This window comes from Mytilus californianus, unplaced genomic scaffold, assembly GCF_021869535.1.
Source record: "Mytilus californianus isolate M0D057914Y unplaced genomic scaffold, xbMytCali1.0.p SCAF_5, whole genome shotgun sequence".
NCBI lineage: Eukaryota > Metazoa > Mollusca > Bivalvia > Mytilida > Mytilidae > Mytilus > Mytilus californianus.
In genome coordinates this window covers 109,939,684-109,965,231 of record NW_026262701.1, presented here as the reverse complement: position 1 = coordinate 109,965,231, position 25,548 = coordinate 109,939,684, and the positions used below count along the sequence as shown (strand labels likewise).

The 25,548-nt window shown below is 31.8% G+C and overlaps 1 protein-coding gene across 1 annotated transcript; it reads right to left on the bottom strand.

The window, feature by feature from the left end:
- Positions 1–11,677: 11,677 nt before the first annotated feature.
- LOC127700591 (1,25-dihydroxyvitamin D(3) 24-hydroxylase, mitochondrial-like) lies at positions 11,678–23,778 on the bottom strand. Its single transcript, XM_052204136.1, has 11 exons — positions 23,638–23,778; positions 19,996–20,324; positions 18,049–18,239; positions 17,185–17,387; positions 15,949–16,149; positions 15,593–15,768; positions 14,476–14,639; positions 14,172–14,250; positions 13,832–13,985; positions 13,538–13,581; positions 11,678–13,253 (listed from the first exon to the last, which is right to left on the bottom strand). The coding sequence occupies exons 2-11, from the start codon at positions 20,239–20,241 to the stop codon at positions 13,143–13,145; spliced, it is 1,569 nt and encodes a 522-aa protein (XP_052060096.1). The 5' UTR covers positions 20,242–20,324; positions 23,638–23,778; the 3' UTR covers positions 11,678–13,142.
- Positions 23,779–25,548: the final 1,770 nt, after the last annotated feature.

The following is a 25,548-nucleotide window of genomic DNA, read 5'->3' as shown; positions in this document are numbered from 1 at the left end:
GTTCTAAGGAGGCCATTATGAGTTGGTTGGCCGTAATAAAATACATGTGATAAAGATTACAATCGATATGTACTTCTTGTCAGTACTTCAAGCCCGTTTGTCTTCTTTCCACGATTTTGATTCACTGGATAGAATTTATCACTAATTTGTTTTCTTTGACATACTAGTAACACGCCAGGTGTCATTATGGAGTAGGAACTACTAACCCACCGGCGCACCTGAATTCACTTCCGGTTTTTAAATGGAGTTGCGTTGCTCAAATGTAAGGTATTCGTTAACTGTTTTGTGCATAGTTGTTTATCCTTTTGTCGTTTTCTGTATTGCCATGATGTAGTCTGTTTTTATTTTAATTGTAGGTTTTCATTATGGTCTTGATTTTGTCCTTTGCGTATAAATGTAAATGCTCTTTTGTTCCGACGTTGGAAAGTTCCGGGCGGAAAGAACTAACTAGCCGAAAAGTTCCGGAGGAACTTATTAACTAGTTACTTTGTTCTTCCTCTGGTTTAAAAGTTCCACCGGAACAAAGTGACTAGTTGAAAAGTTCCAACGGAACATAACAACTAGTTAGAAAGTTCCTTTTTGCCAAATTAGTCAAAACCGGTACTAACAAACTAGCCCAAAAGTTCCAACGGAACTTATCAACCAGGCAGAAAGTTCCTATTATATTTGAACCTTTCAAAGGGAAACCAAGATACTGATTACAAAAGTCAAAAGGATCTTATCAACTAGCCACAAAGTTCCACTTTGGCAAATAAGTCAAAACCGGAACTAACAAACTAGCCCAAAAGTTCCAACGGAACTTATCAACCAGTCACAAAGTTCCATTTGGAGAATTGATGCAAAGAACCACATGAGGAGGGGGTATTCTTCCCTCTCTTGAGGGTACTATGAATACTAAATTTGCATGATAATGCAACTTATTCCGTTTTATGTGAGCTATGAAATACAACTTAAATTTTGCATATTTGTCCCCAAAGAAACCCCTTTCAGTGCGTTGGGTATTCTTGTAAATTAATTATTTGCTCTTATATATACTGATACTCATTCTTCCCCATCTTTCTACAAAAAGGACGATGTAACTAGTTGTTCAACTAGCTACATTGTTCCGGGACTTTTCAACTAGCTACTTTTTTCCGGAACTTTTCGACTGCACTCGGAATAAAACAACTAGTTGGAAAGTTCCATCGGAACGAAATAATTAGTTGAAAAGTTCCGCCGGAACAAAGTAACTGACGGAACATAGTGGCTGTTACACATTCAAATGTAATATATATTACTCAAAGAGAATTTTGCAACAGTTCCATTGAGGTAATTGGGTCACAAACTTTGCGGGCACATATTTTTGGGGGAAAGTGACTCTCCCAAATTAAAAAAGAAACATTTTGCGAGGGAAATGTTAGTTTCTGTTCATATGTAATTAATTGTGCCATAAAGTTCACCAATTCGTCAAATTTGTTCGTTGAATGCATTTTTTAACAAGACTATGTGCAAAACAATGATAAAACCTTGACTTTCAATTTTGACCCCTTCCCTTAAAGTTTGCGAACAGTGAAGCTGTCGGAAAAAAAAGTATGAGAAAAATACTGAAATCCAACTTGAAGGCAAATTCAAAAAAGGGAAGTCCATAAAAACTGACAAAATAAAACGATATCAATCAACGGAACAAGTGAAAAACAACTGCCATATTCCTGACTTTTCCGAAGAAAATGGTGGGTTTAACCTCGTTTTATTAGCTAGCTGAACCTCCTACTTGTATGACAGTTGTTTATAGTTCCGTTATATTGACAAAATTGTGTAACCCAAACAGACATAAAAGGTTTATGTGACAATAATTGAAATTTGACTTTCATAACTGTAGCATTTTTAAATACACAAATGATTGGCGATTAAGTGAATACAAACTTGAAAGAAAACTGGAGATTTGTTTTACTTTATTTTCAGTCAAAAGTGTGGTTAAACGTTTTTGAGTATCATAGAAACAAGCATTAAAATTAATTTTGTACGCCAACCGCACGTTTCGTCTACAAAGGACTCGTCAGTGACGCTCGAATTAAAATAGGTAAAAAGGCGATATTAAGTATGAAGTGGAAGATCATAATTCTGGAAGTTTTTACAAAATACGGCTTAGGTCATCTATTCCTGGGGAAAATGGAGATATCAAATATAACAATGGCTGTTGCTTATTTTCTCCTCATATAAATTTAAAAAGGTGATGTGGAATATTACTTTTAAGGCATCTTACGTTAATAACTTTTTATCAAGAGATAGACATTGACCATGGCTGGCAATAAGAAAAACAATGGTATACAAAACTTTTACCGGAAACTCAAAATCAATCAAAATGTATGCCCAGCAAATGATTGAAGGTCACTCATGTGCTCAGTAAGCATAAAAAAGTTTTTTTTTCATTTACTGCTAAACGTCTTACTTTCGCAGATAATGTTTTGCGAGTAATCTTTTAATAGCTGACTAGGCGATTCATGTTCGCGACTTACTAGCTTTGTTTAATGCTTTCGTATAATAGATGATTCAAGATGTACATATTCGGGACGATTTATACTCGCGTTGTTTTCCTGATTGCGAAAGTCACTTATACAAATCGCTCGCGAACCTTTCATGTCGTACAATTACCTATCTGCTGCGTTTCTAAGTATAATGTCAAGTGATATATTTTGCCCGGGGATAAAATGACTTGATTGCCTGTATAAAAAATAGGACAGATTGAAAATTGAAATCAGTCATATAAGGACATGGAAGGGAATGGTATAATAAAAATCTAATTTAGACTACTGAAAGAAAAATTGTCACCTAAAAATATTGCAAACTTAATCAGGAGGTAGCATCTAGACATCGACAACTATGTTAAAGTAATGACCATGCCGATTACAAGTATTGTGATTCAAACTGAGTTTCAAATCAATTTGTCTTTACATATGGTAGCTTATTTAAAACGTTGCCGTAGCTTGTGATATGCAATTTATGACATTAAATTGTGACTGTAACAGTTACAATTCCATAAGAAATAATCAAATCGATGAAACAGCTTATAAAATGAGTAAATTATTCCCGACAAAATTTTGTGGTAATGGTGTTCTAATTTACTTTTGTCTAGTTGTGCAAAATGTAAATGTGAATAATTACCCGACGTCACTTCAAACACAAACACCGAATATCAGTTGAGAATATTAATGAATGGATAAAATATGTCATAGCCGTAAAAGAGAGGTAGAAGATATCAAAAAGGTGTTCAAACTGATAAGTCGAAGACAAACTGACAATGCTATGCTTAAAATATCCAAGAAAATCCAAAAGGACATACAACAGTCTACAAAACACAATGTTGAAATTAAAGACTGAGCAACAGGAACCTTACCATATACCTGGGGTGATCCCAGTTGCTCTGGAAGATTAAGCAGATCCTGTTCCGCATGTGACACCCTTCTTGTTACTCCTAATAAATACGTTGATACATTATATAAAATGATTGGGCTTCACGCAATAGCGGATTGTTGATTGACTCTTATCTAACCCTAAGACATCACCAAATTCGTCAACGATAGGTCATGTAAATTTTCTTACCATGCAACTTGACTGGCTGTGAAGTTTGAATTTGAAAAACGTGTTTCACAACAAGGATAGTCTAGACTGTTACCGGTACAAATAACACGGACATTGAAAAATCAAAAGCTAATACAACACTTAAAACTAAACCAAAAACAACTCGAACCCTTTTTAAACAAAGAGAGGGTTGCTCTGAAACAGAAATATTGATACTAAAACAGACAAATTGACAAAAAACTCATTAAAGATACCAGGACTAAAATTTTGTACGCCAGACGCGCATTTCGTCTACATAAGACTCATCAGTATTAGAGCTTGAAAGAGTTAGTTTGTTAAGGAAAGGGTCTTTATCTTTATCTATGCAAATAACATACGAACATAGGTACCTTAATACTTGTAAGAATATAAAAAAATACTTTGATTTCGTACTTTGAAATGAATATGAATAAACACATCATAGATACCAGGCTTAAAGATTTGTGCGCCAGACGCGCGTTTCGTCTACTGAAGAATCAAAATAGAGAAAAAGGCCGGATAAGTATGAAGTTGAAGAGCATTGAGGAACCAAAATATCGAAAGGTTTTTTTTCAAAATACAGCTAAGGTAATCTTTTCATTGGGTAGAAAATCCTTAGTTTTTCGGAATATTTCAAGTTTGATAAACTTTTAATTCATAATTATTACCATATCAATGATATTGCATGTCAACTCATAAGTGCCGACTACTAGGCTGGTGATACCCAAGGGGAGAAAACCTCCACCAGCAGTTGATCGACCTGGTGGTTGTAAATACACTCACTATAAATACCAGGATAAAAATGATTCATAAGCCTTTTGTTTATCTATATATGGACTCTGCACTTTTGAACGAGACACCAATGAGTTGTTTATTGTATGATGATAACATGTTATTGTTGTCTTCGTGTGAAAGGGATTCTTTTGTAGCCTGGGGACACTAGTTTAACCTGAAATAAATCTAATTAACACTAAATGTGTGATATTTAGCACATCTAGTAGCTTTTTGTACAAACAAAAAGGGTAATAATATTTAAAAGTACCCTAGGTTAGGTGCTTTTTTCATGATCTGATGCAATTAAAGAGGTCAAGTCTGAACTCTAAAAAATCGCTTTAAAGGCCTTTTTCAATCTATAAAAAATTAGCATCTTGTGAGTCAGAGATGTAACCATACAGTTTTGAAATATACATCCTTTTTCAAAAAAAGGTTACCAAGAAAATATGTTCACCAGACTAGTGTCATTCCAGAATTTAAAAAAAAACGGTAAGTATTCACTTAGTCCCTAAATAGAGAGACTATTTAAGAAAGAAAAAAACAATAAAATAGAGGATTTTATAAATTATTGATAAATAAGTCAGACAAATTAATAAAAGTCTATATCTAGTTTTCAAAATATCGCATTGTGCCCTATCATGACATAATTGACTAACGAACCCGGCCTGAGAGACTAGTTTGAGAGACTATAGCAAAGAAACATTTATGATTATATTACCCTTATGTGTGTTTGGTCAAGTTATGCAAAAATAATGTAATCATTGAACTATCCAATTTAACCACAGATATAAAAAACAGAAGGAATACCAAAGGGACAGGTAGATATTTCATGTCAGCATAGGATTGCTGACTACTTGGATGATTATTCCTTTAGGATACAAAACGTCAACCAGTTGTGGCTACCAACCAATTAAAACAATATTCACAGATCAATACATTGTTGAATTGGTAATCTTTAAGAATAAGTTTATTTAAATGATTGATAAGATTACCTCGATCATTTCTAAATTTCCGGGTTTGTTTAAACAACCGCAAAATTAGGATGTGCTATTCCGTTTGACATACGTTTTCTACAGGTACAGCCTAACTTCCAAACCAAATATTTGTATCTATGGTAGAGTTTAGTAAAGGTTTAAGTAATGATTTACCAGTAATACACAGATTACGCTCATTGAAATAAAAAACGTCACTACAAACACGGGCATAGCGAACGAGTTGGAATATATATAACGTAAGACGGTTTATGAAGTGATATTTATCTTTTCCGTTTGGTAATGGAGTTGTCCGGCTCATATTTTCTCATTGAATCCCCATAGTATCGTTTTATCAATTTTCTAGTTATTATAGAATGTTCACAGTAATCTGTCGACAGAAAGCCACATTTTTTTAACTCTAATATGTTGGAATTTATGGTTTTAATTTTACTGTTTTCAATCATTTGTATTGTCTTTAGTTTTGCGTACAGAAATATATCACTCTCGATTTTTTTTCTTGTGATATACTTCTTTTCGAGTGGTTATCTACCACCCTCACATAATGGATGTATGTTTAAATTATTATATTTATAAAAGTATTGTGATAGTTAAATATGTATATATAAATATGATTCTACACAGAGAAATTTAACTTCAAGTTGTTTTTCACACACAGCTTTTGATGTTCGAATTATTCATGAAGCAAACATATTTATATATTGTCCTTTGCATCTTTCTTCTAAGCTAAGTCACCAAAGCAAATGGTGTTTCGTCATGCACAGAAACGATATACCACATCCCCCTCCAAAAAAACCCCCAACTTTTTGACAAATCAAATGGCAGTATACCATTTCTAAAGCATTCAGATTGTTACGAACCATATTGTCTTCAGTGAAGGGTTTCTGTATACTTTCATCTGTGACGATACTTGATCATCGGGTTATAGTTCATTGTTAGACCTTCAACTATTATAAAAGAGGGTTTTTTTTTAATTACACTAAAAAAGTCAGGAGGTCTGGTATTTTTTTTACGATTAACATTCATTCATTTATGAATAATTAGAAACAATACTAATAATGATGAATACATAAGCTTCTCTAAGAAGATTAATAACATTTAGAAAAGCTTCGTCAATTCGTTCCGGTTCATGTCGAGCTAGTTGAATATCTTAGAAACACATATTAAAATCAAACTATGACAGATGATTGCCGACTAATTACCTTGAATACATGAACAATAACGAAACGCAAATGGCACAGATTTATCTACAGAGGCTTCGAATGGCTCGAACGAAAGGATTGATGGCATAGTAACATATCCAACGATTGGAAATACGGATACATTGTAGACGTAGTTTGTATACTCTCGTCGAAGGGTCAAAGGGCGACACAACAATGTCGACTGACTCTACCTATGTTAGAATGTATTCAAATAATTCCATCAGGGGGAATATAACTGTATCAGTCTTTTCCAAAAAGAAATAAAGAATCTCGACCATATCCATCACAACCATTTTGTCGATCGGATGATCAAGATGATGTTATTGATGCTTTGTGAAGTCCAAACCTTACATAGTTGCTTCAATTGACGCCATTAACAATAAGGCGAACAGAAAATACAGACACAAATTTTAGATACCTAATACATCATGTATACAGACACGTGTTTCTGATGAATAAGTTTGCATTTGAAGAGACAGACGTTAACATGACGTACGACGGAAGATTAAACAGGAGGAAGTCCTTAGCGCCAGAATCCTCAACTTTTTGCAGATCCCATATACCAATTACCTCGATACTGGCAAATAATTTATCAATTTACAATATTTAACGCAGGATATATTCAACACCGTTGAACGCCTTTAAATAGCACCCAACACCGTTCAACATCTTTCAAGAGTATGACGTTCGACAGTGCTCAATATCGTTCAACGCTAAATGAAAAAAAAATGAAATATGAAAACGGAACATATCGTTAGCAGCATTAAGCGCTTGTATAGGCGTTATATGAGACCAAGCAATACATGCGAGCTAGCAACTTTAATAACGTATGGACAAGGTAGGCGGGTTATACCAAAGGGATATTCAAACTCAAAGTCAAACTAGGGTTGCATCAACAACCCTCCATGGTGTTTAAACCTCTTTATTTAATCAGTAAACTGCAAACTAACCTGCTTGTTTAACTACAAATTACGGCTGTCATATAGACTTCTTAAACGGGTTTATCGTTTATATTGTGTTGACTATTGACGGGATACATAACATGTATCTCATGTATTGAAATGTTCTAACTTAACACGGTTGTAATGATAATATTTGCTTAACTCAAAAGGTTTGAACACCTCATTGCCGATTTCTAAATGTTTTGATGCATATAAAAAATTATATAAACTTGAATAAGCCAGATAACCATAGACTTGAGCGATATTTTACCCTATTTTCTTAAGGCGTCATTCACAAAAACAATAATTGCAGTCTTGTTACATGTGTAAATAAAGCGTAAAGGAAACTCCCCTCTAAAACGATACAAAAACTATTTCCAAGTGCAGGTCCTGAATGGAAACAACTCCATTCATTTGTATTATCTGTGGTTGACATTTAGATAAAGACTTAATTTCATTTCTCAGTGTGCGATATTGGTAACGTCTCGCATAGCGTCTGCACAGAAACCATTGTCGAGGTTGTTTGGGGTTCATAAAGTGAAAGAGATTTCTTGTTTTACAAAGGAGTAAAATATAATTAATATATTTTGTCTTTATTTTATAAGTATTGACGAAAGCAAACAAGAGGTTAATGATTTTAATTCGTATACATTATTTCCATATCTAACATAAGCAGCAGTAGTTGTCCTTTTCTAGATTTAGACATTTCAATTTTTAAAGGGAAACTTTATATTAAGATTTACGACAAAAGAGACGATTTTTCATTCCCTATTGTTAATTTTCCTTTTTTAGACGGCGATGTTCCTTTGGCTCCATGATACGGTGTTTATATATCCCAACTCGTTCGTTATGCCCGTGTGTGTAGTGATGTCATAGATTTTAACGAACGTAGTCAATGCATCACTGGTAAATTATCAAGTCAATGATTTCGTTACCATAAATTACTTAAAACTTTTACTAAATTCTTTCATAGATACAAAGATTTCATTAGTAAATTTGGCTGTACCTGTAGAAAACTTATTAAAAACAGTATTTCACATCCTACGGTAATATTGTACTAAAAGCGCGGAAATCACTATATGATCCATGTAAACTCATCGAACCTTTAAACAAACTTATTAGTAAAGGTTATCTTACGAATGTTGTAATTAGATCTTTGAATATAGTTTACATTGGCACTAACATCGATTTTGTCATCAGCAAATTAAAACATAACTAAATTTGTATTCTTTTCAAACGGTTTTTGGGATGTATAAATACACATCCACGTTCATTTTCTATATAGAGATTACTCTATCTATATATTGCATTATACATATCTATTAACAGGTTAACTCCTAAATATCCTACTGCATCTCGATACTTTTATTTTGGTATTGCACAAGTCATGTCTTCTTTGACTGTCCATGACGTTAAAACACTAAATCCCTGGGATGTGTTTTAATTGATTTTAGTCTCTGATGCATGGTTTTTCTATTATTAATTGTTTTTAGCTTTTTAACTAGCTTTCAGTAACTGCGAGTACTCTCAAATCGTACTTTCGTGTTTATTTGACCTGTTGATACAATTTGTAATGTTTTTTTGTTATTTAATGTTTACTTATTTAGTGTTATATCTCGTCTCACTATTTTTAATATATACCACCTTTGATAAGTGTTTAGTATGACGATAAATTTTCACTTTTGTTCTCGTACTAGGAACAACAAAATTATGTACTTTGACCTATAATGGTTTACTTTACAAATTGTGCCTTGGATGGAGATTTGTCTCATTGGCACATCTACTTATATCTATATAAGAAAATACCATATTTCTTGTGGTATTTTGATGTCTTATAGATTTTACTGATTACGAAACCGTCTAACGTAAAAAGAATAATCTCTATAAAAGTACAATAGATATCTAACGAAAACTTCCGTATACTCCTAAACTTAGCGTTAATAATTCATCATCGAATTCGAATTTTGATAAACCAATTTTTTGGGGATATAATAAATATTTAAATCTAATCATAAATAATGACCTTCCTGTTGTAAACGACAATATACAAATCCAGAACCGTTCTGATATCCACAGGCTGCAAAACTTTTTAGTAACACATAAATATATCGGACTGCGGGTTTAAGAGCATTAAACGCCTTTCGCAAAGCCTTGGTTTGCTTAAACATTTGGACACCATATTGAAATTTCACAAATCGTGCTGTTACTTACATATAATGTTACCACCAAATCTAAACGAAGACCAAATGGATTTTAGCGCGGTACCGATTTGACCACCTCCACAGTAATGATTATTTGTCATGTGCAACAACTTTTTCATTTCATTTTTTCTGTGGACTTGAAACTATACTCTGCGCCAACCGTGTTCAAGAGACAACTAAGTTTGGTAATCTAGTTAGATTTTAGTTGTCGCTTTTCGTAAATATTTCTTTTTGTTTTTAATGTGTCGCCTTTGTGTAATGTCATTATTGTTTATGTGTTGTCATTAGTGTTTGTGTGTTGTCATAAATGCTTGTTTGTTGTCATTATTGTTTGTGTGTTGTCATAAGTGTTTGTGTGTTGTAATTAATGCTTGTGTTCTGTCATTAGTGTTTAGTGTTTCATTAGTTTGTGTGTTGTCATTAGTACTTATGTGTTGTCATTAGTGTTTATGTGTTGTCATTAGTGCTTATGTGTAGTTCTAACTGTTGCGTCATTTACATTTGTATATTGACACTGTTATCTTTTTTAACAGTTAGCAAGTTTATGTACATTCTCGTTATTATTTGAATTATTGAAGATAGTATGATGTATATGTTTGATCTACATATTAGCTTGCGACCTGATAGATAGATTTAATTCGTACCAAGGTGCTCGGTCAAATTAGCTGTTACTCTTATCCTTTAGTTAGTCTGCAAGTGTCTACAATCTAACGCATATTACATTATACACCTAGATGTCAATTAGTTTTCGTGCTGTTAGGTAGCGGTCTCATTGGTATATACCCCACGACACCTTTTGTATGATCGATACCATATTGATATATTGCTTTTTCTGACATAATGGTATCTTTCTCGTTTTATCACGATTGTGTCCATACTTTTTTGATGTTTTGATTGACTCCTATCGTATCATGAAAATGTATCCTGATTACTTTGCTATGACTTCTCCTGTAATTTTTGGTTATTATTGGTTAAGTATTATCGTTGTTTTGTTAGGCTTTCCAAACCTTTAAGCCGCTAGATAAAGTACAATAGCTAAACACTATATATGTTTAGTAACAGAGAGGCGAAAGGTACCAAAAGGAACATTCAAACTCATAAGTCGAAAAAAAACTCACAACGCCATGGCGAAAAAAGAAAAAAAGACAAACAACAGTACACAAAATACAACATCGCAAACTAAAGACCGAGCAACACGAACCCTACTAAAAACCGGGGTGATCTAAGGCCACGGAAGGGTAAGATCATGCTCCACTTGTGGCATCCGTGGTGTTGCTCATGTAAGTACAACCCCGGTGACAAGTCTAATTCGGTTGGTCACATTCGGGAAAAAGAGGACGGGACTGTGGTTACGACAATTGGAACATATCCGTCGTCATCTGTGAAACATATATATATTCGATAGCCAGTAAATGTAGTTACAAATATATCTTTTTCAATAAATACATTCAAACCTGTTTACAAAGGTCACTAGTGGGACCTTTAAGAGTTTTGACCTTTGAAATGAGGTTCAAAATGCATACGTACATGTACTTTTACAGCGGGACAAAAAGAGGATGACCTGACAACACATGTTTTCTCTTAATAGAGGTGACCTTCATAGAAAGTTTGCCTGTACATTAATAAATGCCCTCATATTTTACAGTTTTATTTTGCCAAAGACTTTAATCAGTATTCTAGTTCATGTTGATATTTTCTCGTTGTTTGTTTCAAAGTGTAATTTGTTATTTGATATTTCCCATTTTGAGTTCTTGGTCGCAATTGGACTCCTCTGATTTTCGGTAAATGGATGTTAATTTATTATTCCACTTGTTACATTGTAAGTATGACAAAAACACATGTCAAAACATTTTGGTAAAGAGATCTATCTGTCGTTAATTAAAGTATGAAAAACATTCTCCAAGGGCAACTTATACCTTCCCCTCAACACGCACTTCAGAAGTAGTGAACTGGGTCATTTTCAGTGTAAATCAATGTTAAACAAGAACAAATAAGTTAAAATATTTATTTAACAACATACAACTGTATAACATTTCCTCTATACCTGTAGTCACGTGGTTCATTATATATGAATCCATAATTATGCTTCAATGAAAATGGCATCACATAAACATATTCATGTTTAAATAATGAGTTTTAAATAATTTATTCAAAATAACAATAAATAAACAAATAACGATATTATTTTTCAACTACATAAGAGAGAAAAAAATCAACAACACATAATAATGAAAATTGAGAGTCGAATAATAGTGAAACTTCATCTATATGCCTATAACAAATTTAGAAATTTTCCTTCCCGAGTAATCAATTTAAAACGCATACTTTTGTCTTTTTATAATAATTCAACACTTATAAGAACGGAGCATCAGAGTACAAATTTAACATTTGTATTGTTTGAAAAATTGAAAGTCATTCCTCACATAAATTTACAATATAACAAAATACCTGAAGAGAAATATAATACTTTTACCTGAAATCTAAATACGGTCATTTAAAATATAGTCTTCAGAACGAGGTTTACGCTCTGTTGACATCGTTGATACGCTTACATGATAGTATATACTTAATTGAAATAAACTGCATATGTTTGGAAAGTGACCAATAAATGACACACTAATATTGTCCTTGTTAAACTAGTAATACTAGTTATACTATGCAAGTATAAGGTATGTAAAGATGGAAACAAGAATTTGATAATATCTGTAATTGCATCAAAAATCATTGACAGAAAATAGTGGGAAACCTTCTTAATTTTTTGTCTATTTAAAAAAAGAGGGTTAATAATCTCCACAATCGTGCAAAATTATAAAAAAAATACTTTTATTTCAAAATCAGTGTTTAGTTGTTCGCTCAAATAAAAACATATTTTGTCATTATGGTCACTTTCCAAACACATTCAGTTGTTTCACTTCCCTATAATAAATCTGTATAACTGAAAAGTCCAGTTATGGGTCGTTATACAATATTTATGTTTTTTTTTTCAATAATAAAACATTTAAGGCACAGATTCTTTGTTCAAGATTGCATTGATAAATGGCGATATATGATATAATGTGTTTTAAATAATGAAAAAATACCCGTTATTCAATGACATCACATTGTCGTTGTAGGTCCATCACATTGAAAGATTAAAAACCTCATATATGTTTGAACACAATCATTTGAAGAGTAAATGCTCTGCAAATCTCGCACACAAAACGAGACCTACCGGACCCTCGCTTTTATAACGAGATTTCATCATATCTATACGACTTTGCTTGAGGTATGTTCCGAGGGATTTCAACAGATGATAAATAACATATCTGTTCAATAAACAATAAATGGACATACCACATTAAAACGAAAAGTTCAAGTTTGTATACCCGTTTCACCACACGAAACAAATGTTTCGTTGTCTTTTGATCTTCTGAATCATTGCAAGTTGCCCGAAAACTTAGACTGTTGTAGTCATGACTATCGGTCTTGAAATTCCACTGGTATGTCTTTCTCAAATGTTAGTACCGTCCTTAATGTTGGCTCGGCATCAAAGTCTCTTGAGGGTGTAAGCCAGAAGTTTTGAGCCAGCTGGAAAAAAAAAGTAATTTATTGAAGAAGTTCTTGTGAGTATAAAGATTTAAAAATATATTTGCATTAGTCTCTAAGAATTTGATAATCCTAAATCAAAATTTGCTGAGAATGAAATACTAATTCATTGTTAAAAAAGAAAAATAAGAAATCCGCTAACTCTTTTGATTGATGAAAAATATAACTATCAAATGCTTATGGCATTTGATTTTTTTATTCGTTTTAGACATTTAATGTAAATCCACATATAATTTGTATAAATCAATATTAAAGATAAAACTTACTCGAATAATGGCTAAATACAATTCTTGTTGTGCCATTCTACGCCCTGAAATTGAATAATATCACTTAAAATCTGATATCTTTTAAATAAAAGGCAAAACATCGAAACTTCATCAAATTACTGCAAAGCGTTTCTTTATCATAATGCTACAAAGCGTTACTTTATCATAATCTTGCAAAGGCAAGTACTATCTTTCAATTGCTGTCTAAATGAAATGAAATTACTTAATACATTGATTAATTTGAACATGAAATGATCTTTATTATTATTTAGATATAAATCATAATATACTCACCAACACAACTTCGAGCACCGAATCCAAAAGGCAAGTTACTAAAAGGATTCCATTTGTTACTATCCCTTTCCCACCTCTCTGGGATAAAATCGTCAGGATTTACAAATTGAGTTGCATCACGTGACATAGTAAATGTGTTTAATAGGATACAAGTCTGAAATAAAAAAAGAACTATGATTATGTTGGAAAAGGAGATAAATGAAGAGTATATATTAAAATATGTTTTTTTTTCAAACATAACATTTAAAAAGAACAATGACTTTCTGCAATACTTATAAATATGAAATTTACTAACAAAACGAATTTTAAATGCGAATCTTAAAACAAAAAATCCACTTACCCCTTTGGGTATGAGGTAGCCACCGATTGTTGTGTCTTCTGTCATGACGCGGGCATTGATAGGTATGACAGGGAACAACCTGAAAGATAAAATACAGAAGATTATAAATTTGCATTTCAAACTTTGTATAATGCATGAATCATGAATAGCAAGGCGAATTCAATATAAACAAGTATTTTTTTTATATATTTTTTTTATTTGATCACGTTCATGGATGGTATAAGTTTTGATTTGTAGCTCTTAGATTTGTAACGGAAACAGGTAAAAAGTCAACTGAGTTCGAAATCTTCAAAGAGGTACTCACCTAAGTGTTTCCTTAACAACTGCTCTTGCATATGTCATGTTCGATAACTCTTCAGCTGTACATATTCTATTCTGAAGAACCGAATCAACTTCTTTAATAAGCTTTTCTTGCACTCTAGGATTTCTGGATAACAGATATGTTACCATACCCATGGCGTTTGCCGACTGAAAAAAGAATGTATATTTAAGGTATCGAGTTTATTTAGACCACAATTTGTCTTTGAAATAACAAATATTTAATTGTGGATAGGCTTTACTTTACAGCATTGTCCCAGCATTACAGTTAAAACTCCTGACCCTTATACGGTATTTCAAAGTATCATTAAAATGGATATACTGACAAATTTGAACAAAACCTTCAATCTCCGCGGTAGGTGTGCCCATTCTATGACAACTAAATAGTATAATACGATTGCTTCAGAACAATTTATTCTTTATGATGTGAGATTATCAGTTAAGATCAGGCCGATAGACCACCACTTATAAAAACCGCAGCCTTTACTACACTCTAACGCTCCACAATAATGATAACTTAGGTTGTTAAAGTTAAGTCAATTCTTATGTAAACGTTCATGAAATTTGATTCAACATAAACTAACATGGCACGAGAACGGGTTGATATTTTATTACTTAAAAGATTCTTTATGCTCCATAATTCAACCCCACGCATGCGTGACAGAATATTCATTGTACTAGTATTTATGTTTATTTTATGATTTGAATACTTCAATAAAACGCTAGGTGAAATATTTCCGGGTGTTATTGACTTTCAAGAAATGTCTCCAAAATAAATATACATTAACTTATCTAAAACGCTAATCAAACGAAAGAAATTGCTGACTATATTAAAGGCGTAAAAAATAGATACACCATTCGGATTTGGGAATAAAAACATTTCAGTGGTGAGACGATATTAAAAGCGTAATAAAAGCCATAGGAAATTTTAAGAATGGAGTTTTTATCGCAATGAAATGGATACAACAGAAAGATCAAAGTTTCTGATTTTAGAGATAAACATAGTTTTTGTTAACTAAACAACAAAGGTTAAAGTGCAATACTAATACTAACATCATTTAAATAAGTACCATGCAGATAAAACTTTGCAATATAAAACTTACCGTATCTAAACCAGCTAACATCAGTTCAGTTGTATTGGCGTAAACAGCATCTAAAGGTAGATTTTCATTTCCAAGTAAATGTTCCAGGAACGAGGCTTTATTGTCTTCGGAACCACTCTGTAATCTCTCATATTTTTCTGTTATATCTGCCAACTTTTTATCTATGTGTTCTCCAGCTGAAAAAAAAAAATGCCTTTTGTACGAAAGAGTAAATTATAAAGTTAAATCAATTACTTCGAAACTTTTGAAAAATAAATTATTGCTTAAACCAAATCAATAACCTCTATAGTTCTCCTTATTTCTTGTTTGTTTGATATGTATATTATATATATTTGTTGTGATTCGAGATGACTTACCAACTCTGTATATAGTATCCCATGCATCAACATGAGTTTTCCAGGTCTTTGTTCCAAAACGTTTATGAAGTTCTGCAAACACCATTAATTGATGTCCAGTTTTAAACATATCACCCACGGCATCTATGAAAGATTGATTCTCCGACGATACGTTCTCATCAAGGCAGCCAAGTCTAGTCTCTAACAATACTGCAGAAATAGCTGAAATTAAAATACTAAAATAAGCACAAGCTTTAAAGTTGTGTTTGTGAAAATAGAAACCATGTGCTTAAAAAACTTTTTAAATAGACAAGGCACGGACTCCTTTTTATCAGTCATCATTTAGAGTCTCAAAAGACGAATCGTGAACAAAATTATAAATATGTAAAAGATAACAGTGCACATAGCTCATATTTCGGAAGGCTCTTAATAACCTTTTTTCCTATTTTCAAATCCGATTGAATATATAATGATTTTAAAACATGTTTCCTGGACCATATGATATTTGTGTTGTTATTTTCAATCAGTGCCCTTTGGACAGTCTTTGCTGCATCAAGTCAATATCAAATTACACAAGGTTATTTGTACCACAGTTGGGTTCAACATTCCATACTCATTCAACCCTCTAAGGGTTCATGTCTTGACATTGTAATACAATACAAAGATATGCCATCAATGAATATTTAAATCTTTATATCTGTTCTTGGGGTTCAAACGGGAAACCAACAAAAGCCACTTATGATAAACGATTTATATCTTCAATTTAGATGTAAACTTACTCTTGTAAGTTGGTTAACAGAGTTGATGATTGCTATAATTGCATTTTCCCTTATCTTATTTTCTTATAAAAAGTATAGCAAATATCCTTTCCCAACCTTGTCAATATAACTTTAATTGATTGAAAAGATATAGAATCAGTTGATATTTATTTCTCTGTAGGGGACTGAACAATTGTCTCCGTATTCTTTTTGTACTTGTAAATAGGACAGATTCATTCATGTAACAAACACTCAGTTCATTCATCATTTTTGTTCCTTTTGTCTAACCTATTTATATGGTAATGTCAGTTTAGATTGTGATATTAAGTGATGTTGTCGTAATTTCTACAACATACTACAATCAACTTCACAAATTGCTTTATTTTTTTAATATATTATATTGGCGAAATATGATGATGATGGTGGCATTGTATAGTAATGGACCCTCGAATTCACAAGTGGAAACTGGCCGTAATTATGAGAACTGAAGATGACTTACATTCAATTGCCCACTTAGATAATTCGTTTTGTAGATCTGGAACTGCATTATTTGTTGCATGATTGTCTCGTGCATATTTCAGTCTGTTAACAAAATCTGTAACAACTTCGTTCATCATGTCAACATATTGAAGTACGGTCTTTGGTCGTAGCATGTGTTTACCAATGGCAGTGCGACATGTTGACCATTCTTCTGCATTTGCACTGGAAATATGAAAATATATACATGTTATTAGCTAAAGAGGAAACAAATTCATTTGACCAGTAGTGAGATTGTCTTTTTATATATGACTATTGAAAACTATATTCTCAGTTGGGAATATTATCTCCTTATATTCTGCCAAAATTCTCGTGTTTAGCCCCCCTTCCCCCATATCCTTGTGTGTATCAAACGCATATCCTTTCCCCAAATAAATGTAAATCTATTGTTAGAAGATAATTTTAAGAAATATGTCGTTAAACCACTGCATGTGCCAAGCGTTTTCTGTATAAATATACATGTACTTTTATATAAATTTTGACTTGGATGGAGAGTTGTCTCATTGGCACTCATACCACATCTTCTTATATCTATGTAATTACCAGTATGTATATTTAATTGATAATGTTTCATAAATAACGATTTATAAAATACATTACGTTCACGAAAAAGAAATAGAAATATAAGAACAATGTTCACAAAAATAACAGACGAAAAGGTAGAAAAATAAATATTATTGCCGAAATAAATAATAACAAATATGATTAAAAAGATTAATTAAATAAACAACTTCAAGTACTAGAAAAAGAAAACCTTTACAATGCATTGAAATCAACTAAATATTGAAGCTCATTCTCATTCATTAAGAATCATTTATCTACTCACACTGTCATGAGGCCATTGGCCTGTGTCCTCATTTTCTTGTATATTGTCCAAGAGGGATAAGGCGGTCTGTTTGGAAACTTTCCTTCACTCCGGACAACCTCTTCAACAAGATCGGGGTCAGCTATAGAAATGTTAGTTACAGGTCCTAATTTTTCTTTGAAAATAGGCCCGTACATCTCATGAAATCTTCGCTGCAAGATAAATATTAAATTTTATTAATCAAATATGGATATTTTTGACACACTCAGATCTAAAATGTGCATGAATCATTTGCAATTGAACATTAAGTAATCAGCAATTAATTGATTACATATGTTGTACGTTATTTTGTTTACTTAAAGACGTCCTACTATCATTATTTTACATTCTTATTATTGTATCATATATAAATCCAATCAGCATTTCTTTCTTAAAAAGCATTATGAAAAAGACTTAAAAATTCGACAAAAATTGTGTTAAGAAACAACTACAAGTAGCATATGTTATAAACACTTTGATACGTTAAACAATTTCTGACTTTTGATTGGCAGTATGCACTTTTATGTGGAGAACGGACTAAACTGTGGTAGCCTGCTGATTACAAGGTTACCCTTTAACAAGCAGTAAATTAACACATTATGATAACGTTTATCTAAACAGCTGATTGTGGGTATTAAGTATCGAGACTAAATTACATTTGGTTTCTTGATGTGAAGAATCTGCTAATAAAACAAGTACTTTACATAATCTGAGGTCAAGTTTATACTTTGATAATAATTTAAACAATTACGTCTTGGCTTTAGGTTTTTGCAACGGTTTAATGACAATATTCGTACTATTCGAATATTATCATATATTTTAGAGATGCAAGTAGGTTATCGCAAGTGAAAAAAAAAATCTCTGCATGTAACTTAACGTCAGAGGTGTTTAACTCTTTTCCTGATAACAGAAGTTTTGATTAATGTAAACGCACTCAATATACGTTGCATTGCTGCCATATTGATGCGTCTAAATCCGGAGAAATCTCAGAAATTCATACAAGTGCAGAAAATCTAGATAGTGTCAGAATATGTTGTCTTCGATCAATAAGGCGATACTGCTAGGGTTTATTTAGTGAACAATATTTACCAGTTATACGGCCTACACTGATTTCATTGAAATCTAGTACATTAATTTTTTGTAACTGTTCTCGAAATAAAAATTATGATAATTTGCATCTTAATGTACCACTGCGATATCTTTTAAACATTTATTTAAATATATACTCAAATCGTTTCTAAATGCATATTTGTATAATAAAATAGCGATGAATGGATTTTCTAAATACTTTATATGTAAATACTTTATATGCCAAATACTCTGAACATCGTGGATAGTAATTATACGGAACATTTCGTTTAAATACATGTATATCATCACTGGATTTAGATAGATCGCATATTGAAAAGTAATTCTATTTTCTTAACATGATATTAAGGCTGCAGGTGGCTTGATCTCATTTTGCGTATGTTTTCTTTTAACTTCTAGCCGAAACTAGTCATTCAATCTCCTTTGAAGTAATAAATTTAGTCAGTATAATAAATCTAGTCAAAATAGCATTTTTGAACGCACTACTGGAATAAATCAATGTAATTTAAGAAATTTAATACAATTTGATAATCTAACTATGTCGAAAAATGTACTTTTCCCTATCATTAGTAGTTAAAGTTTTATACTGTTGCATCTTCGACTGATTAAAACCCTATATATCATAGTGTAACGACCTTTCGGTATATATGTTTTGTTAAAGTATATACAAAATTACTGATCCCTTGCCCTATTTTATTTTAGCTCTCCATAATATTTACATGCTTCAACAACACTGTAAAATGAAATTATTACTGCGTTTTAAAAATAAGCAGCGTTGTATTGATAATTCAATTATTGTTTGAAAGGTAAATAACTGGAAAATAAGATTAAATCGCTTACCTGAACTTTGTGCATTTGCCCTTTATTTTCTCCTTTAAAATACTCCGGTGCGGTGCCAACAAGTGGATATCCGTTTGGTCCAGGAAGATCCAGCATTGTCTTTGTCATTGGGATATCATTCATTGAGATTGTGGACGAAGTTTTAGCGGTAGTGGTTGCATGGTCAGTTGTTAAAAGTCTCTTTGGTGATTTCGATGCAATGTTGGTTGCTGTCGATAAAACTCTTTTAACTATATGTTCAGCCATTGCTTTAGTTCGTATAATTTTCAGATATTTTTTTTCGAATTTTCTTCTAATCGCTACTGTCAGTTTCTAGTACGTATTCATTCCTGAAAGTGAATGAAAAAGAATTCAAGGTATGTCTATGAATAACTGAATTGTAAACAGCTCTATCCAGATCACTTATAGAAAATATCCAAACGTTACGAAAAATCATAAATCTGATTAGAAATGAAAAGTCAAAAGTCTTATATATTCTTTCCAATCTTAGTACGCCCGCGTCTTGAGTAAGAATGAAAGTACTACGTGTATAACCTCGCTTCGAACCCGAAATAGAGTAGGTCACTGCGTACGTTCTTTAATAGATTGTTTGCACCAATGTTTGCATTATCTCAAGAAAAAAAAAACACAAATTTGTTGAATGAGTAGCTTCTGCATTGTATGCAACTCTTGATCACAATAGCTATTTTTAAGTGTTTTCACTCACAGCTTAAATAAATATAACTGGTAATTTACTTGAAATTATTCTGCTATATCTTGCTAAAGAAATCAATTGACTTATTTAATGTCGACTTTCAAGGTTCACATAAAAGTTCAATGCTGACAATACTTAATTAATACTTTAGATCTACCTTCTCGCAATTATATCCAAGCAACACATGGTTGAAATCAGTTTTTAAGTTTCTTGACTTTATGAAATGACAGAAATATCCTATTTACTTTCGGTAAAATGACATTGATCTGTATATATTGTTTATTCCCCAACAGCTGTCGGAGATCTAGAGTTTTATATCAGTACTAACTTTTACTCTACTGTACTGGGTCACAGGGTTCAATTGTATAACATAGTATTTTTATAGGTTTAAAATCATTAATTTTTATATTTATGCAAGTAGGAAATGGTCGTTATCCTTTTATCTCTGGTAAGTAAGCTGTAATTTCATTCATACTAACTATGTATATTTCCCTGTTCCTAATACATCGAGTTAGTTACAATCAAATAAAAAAAGACCTCGCCAATAAAACTATCATGCTTTCCTTGTACTGAGCTATTAAAATCTCTGTCATTTTGTAATTTTTACTGATCAAAATAGAAAATGTACATCAGCATGCCTTGAATAACTTGAATATGTAAAATTCTAACACAATCAAACGGCTAAAAAGGTTCACTGACCGTGTTCTAATTTATTCATTTAGTGATGTGGTTTTTCATTCACGAAATCCTTCTCTTACTAGATACCAATAACTTTGATTCTAACCTTAACGAGCTTATAATCTACATAGCACTGAAAAGATATCATTTGACCTGAACAATATGTTTCTTGGTGAAAAAAAAATCGACGGAATTGATCGACATATATAGCATTTCAAATGCTTCATGCGTATTTTACGAACTGTTATTGAAAAAAGATAAAAACTTGAGTTTTTTATGAAAATTAGTACTGTAACTTGGTCACATCAATAAGTCATTAAATTGCATTATAAAATTCATTTTAGATTTTTTTAGAAAAAAAATATTTGTTAACGAAAACTGTAGAAATTTAACAGTTGCTCATATTTACAAATGTTTTAAAATGACAACCTATCTTGCCCTTTGACAGAATGCCAACACATAACAATACAAGTTTAAAATTCATGTAATAATATAGTGTAATAATATAAGTATCCTCATACTTATGTAACCTATATAGTCTGCATTGATAGTAGAGTCATGCTTTCTTTCTGTAGGATTTATCTAGTTCATATTTTTATTGTAAAACATGTATATGAATACTGCAGTTTTAACTAAATCGTAAAAAACAAATTCAAAATACGACTTAGAATTAATATTTAAAATCATTTGGACAACTGCATTGATACCCCCGAAATATTTCCTAATTCAATACAAGATACATACGTGATAAATTGAAATTATACGTCAGCGACTTATTTTATTAGAGCTGACGATATTGTAAACTTGTATTATACGTCACGAAAAACTATAGATCATGATAGCCCTGGTTGATTTAGGTTGTTAAATACAACAGTTTTAAGGCTAATTAATAAGAATATAACAGTAGTATTTCCGTCTTGATTATTTAGGGAGTTATGGAACACATTACCAATGCCCTAACTTATGAACTGATGACTAGCTCATCTTTGTAGTCTGACATACACAGGGATAATAGAGAGGCGAGACATTCAAACTCATAAGTCGAAAATAAACTGACAACGCCATGGCAAAAATAAGAAAAAGACCAAAAGACAAACAACAGTAGATATTCGATTGATATAAATAAGGCAATTAATAGATAGATAAAATAGTTCTCTTTGCCCTTATTGATTACCGATATAAATGAACATTTCATTGTATCTATTTAATATGTAACTATATTATATGTGACTAAAAAAAGGTTGTAAACAAGTATTGGTTTCTTGCATAAATGTTTAACAGATATTGGCGTCATAATTCAAACGTTTCATAATGAAAACACATTATCACAGTGAAAAATCAAATAAACAAATTTATTTTATGACTATTATCTGCACTCTCTCTCAGTTGTATATCTTGAGAGTTAATAATGTAAATATGTTATCAGGTGCACTATATTATTTAAACGTCGACTATATATTTTATTATTATACATCGTTCACAAAATACATTGTAGGTAATACCAACCTTTAAGTATATAGTTGCATATTAAATTGAATTAATACTTGAACGCATTCCAACAGTTATTGTTATGCACATTTAACAGAATTACATTTAACAGCAAGAAAGAAAACAAAAGAAAAAGTCATTAATTTTGCACGAGTACTAATGTATGCAACATGTCATAGTCACACATAAATTATTACTCTCATATTTTTGCAGATATTTGCTTTGCAAAAGTTCAGTAAAACCAAGCATAATTGCTTTGCAAAATTCAGTAATGACATGTAAAATTGCTTTGCAAAATTCAGTAATGCCATGTATAATTGCTTTGCAAAATTCAGTATAATGCTTTGTATAATTGCATTGCAAAAGCCAATCATACAAAGCATAATTGCTTCAAATTGTAGCAATACCAAGCATAATTACCTTAAAAAAGTTGGGAATACAAAGCATTATTGCATTGTAAAAGTCAGCAATACAATGTATAACTGCGTTGCGAAAGTCAGCAATACCATGCAGCATTGCAAAAGTCAGCATTACTATGTAGAACTGCATTGCGAAAGTCAGCATTACCATGCAGCATTGCATTGCAAAAGTCCGTAATATTACGTATCATTGCAATTCGAATACAATCAAATATAATAACAAAAACATTTGCATGCACTTAGACACACTTTGCAGTACGTTTTACCTTGTCATGTTACAAACTTTTCCCCTTACATATCTTTTGATGAATTGAATTAAATTAAATAAAAACAAAAACATTAGAAGATTGAAATAAAACTCACCTTTAAAGAAGCGAACTTATAGCCAGAAATTCAAATTCAACAAAACACTTAAGCTCAGCATTTATTTATATTTATGGAAAAGCCTATAATCCAAGTATGTTTAATCAACTTTACTACAACGATTGATTGTAGAGAAGACATTTACTAGCGCTATATATAGCACAGAAGGCGTCATACATATTGAAAAACTCATTCACTAGCGAACTAGAAGGGGCGGGGCTTAGTCTTCCTTTGGATTCATGGCAAATCTATGAAAGGAATATAGAAAACCAACTATTTGATTGGGTGAGTCTCAATTCGTACTTATGTACTTAATTTACCTTTGAATTTAAACGCCCTTTCTTCTCTTTACTTGAAATGATTGATGTACATCTAAAACTATACATATTTAACACCTACTTGTTGATTTTATAATCAGTTTGTGCACTCAATATTTCAGAACTAGAAAAAATAAAGTCGTTGAATTTCTGGAAGATCATTTTGCACGTTATCAAATTCAAAAGTTATATCTCCTGTACACGTATATTAACCCTGTTAACATTCTTAGCGTCGGGAATCAAAAATGTAAAAAACGTACTATAAACATGCACAGAAACGTAACGAGGCCGACTTGTATATTAATTCATTCTTTAATATACTGATTACTTATTTAAATTCATTTTTTCTTCTTCGTGTGGTTTTCAGAAAAACATATATATAGCTTTTACGCTTTTTTAATGAATCAAAACATAAATCATCCTTGGTGGTATTTTGTTAGTTTGTTTGTCTGTTGACATAATGTTTTATTTAATTTATCGAATATTCCGTTTTACATAAGGTTTTTCATAATGAAGGTAGTTAGTTGCGTGAGAAAAGGTTTGCAAATTCATTGTATTTATTTCTTCCTTTTGTAAGGTTTAATAGTTATTCTGTTGCTTTCTTCCAACTTCGTTTTCAGACTTGGATACCTTGGAACTACATGTAACTGTTTTGATGGCTTGTTATAAGCACGTGTGTGCTGATTTTTAAAGTTTTGTCAATGAATTTGTAAACTTCTTGATTTTATGAAGATGATTTTCTTAAAACTTAAATTGAAAGATGATCTAAGTGACCGCTTCGAAGTGCATACACATAAATACATCGGTACCATTTCAAACGTTTTAATTTTTAGTAGGGCGTGGATAACACCTGAAAGAAAACAATGTTCCCGAAGATGACAGTTTTCATCACCCCTTAATAAGTGGTCATTTGTGTGTCCATTTCAATAGCTGACATATTTCACTGTAAATTGAACTCTTCATTAAAATCTATAAATAAAAAACGGCAGTATAAAATATCATATCTTTATAAGGGCAGAAAATATCACTTAATAAAGGTGAAAAAGCATATAAATAGATTATTCAAGGAACGTGTGTTAAGCCAATTGCAGTGAAATGTTTATTCCAGGAACGTGTGTTATGCCAATGAAGTGATACGTTTATTAAGTTCAAGGATAATAAAATTGTAACATATTCAACGTGTTGAAAAAATGACATTTTAAAGTTGTTTTGATAGAACTCAGTGCACACGCACCGAAGTTTCTTCAAAGTAATTCACTGTTAACATTCCAATAAAAAACATACAAACAAGGACTAGATCATGCCTAGTCCTAGATTGTTCCATTCAATCCATAAAACAGGCTGTCGGATTGAACCGAACTTGAAATGATTTAGGTTGAAAACAAAGCATCGCAAAATTAATGAAATTTTCATTTGATGAATTATAAACATGTATATTGCAACTATAAAAACGATTGCGATTTACGTATCCACCAAAGACCAAAGGTCAAGGGTAAGATGGTTTTCAAGGTTGTTCGGTTAAGGCTCTTTTGGCTTTAATTTTCACAAGTATTTTCTGAAATTTGATTTTCCCATTCTTTTTGGGGTCTCGGAT

Bases quoted from the DNA above. Each gene is read 5' to 3' on its own strand.
- LOC127700591 (XM_052204136.1), bottom strand. From the start codon at position 20,241: ATGGCTGAACATATAGTTAAAAGAGTTTTATCGACAGCAACCAACATT. The intron at 15,769-15,948 runs GTAAGTCATCTC...TTTTTTTTTCAG, and splicing joins GGATACTATATACAGAGTTG to CTGGAGAACACATAGATAAA. The intron at 14,640-15,592 runs GTAAGTTTTATA...TTCTTTTTTCAG, and splicing joins TGTTAGCTGGTTTAGATACG to TCGGCAAACGCCATGGGTAT.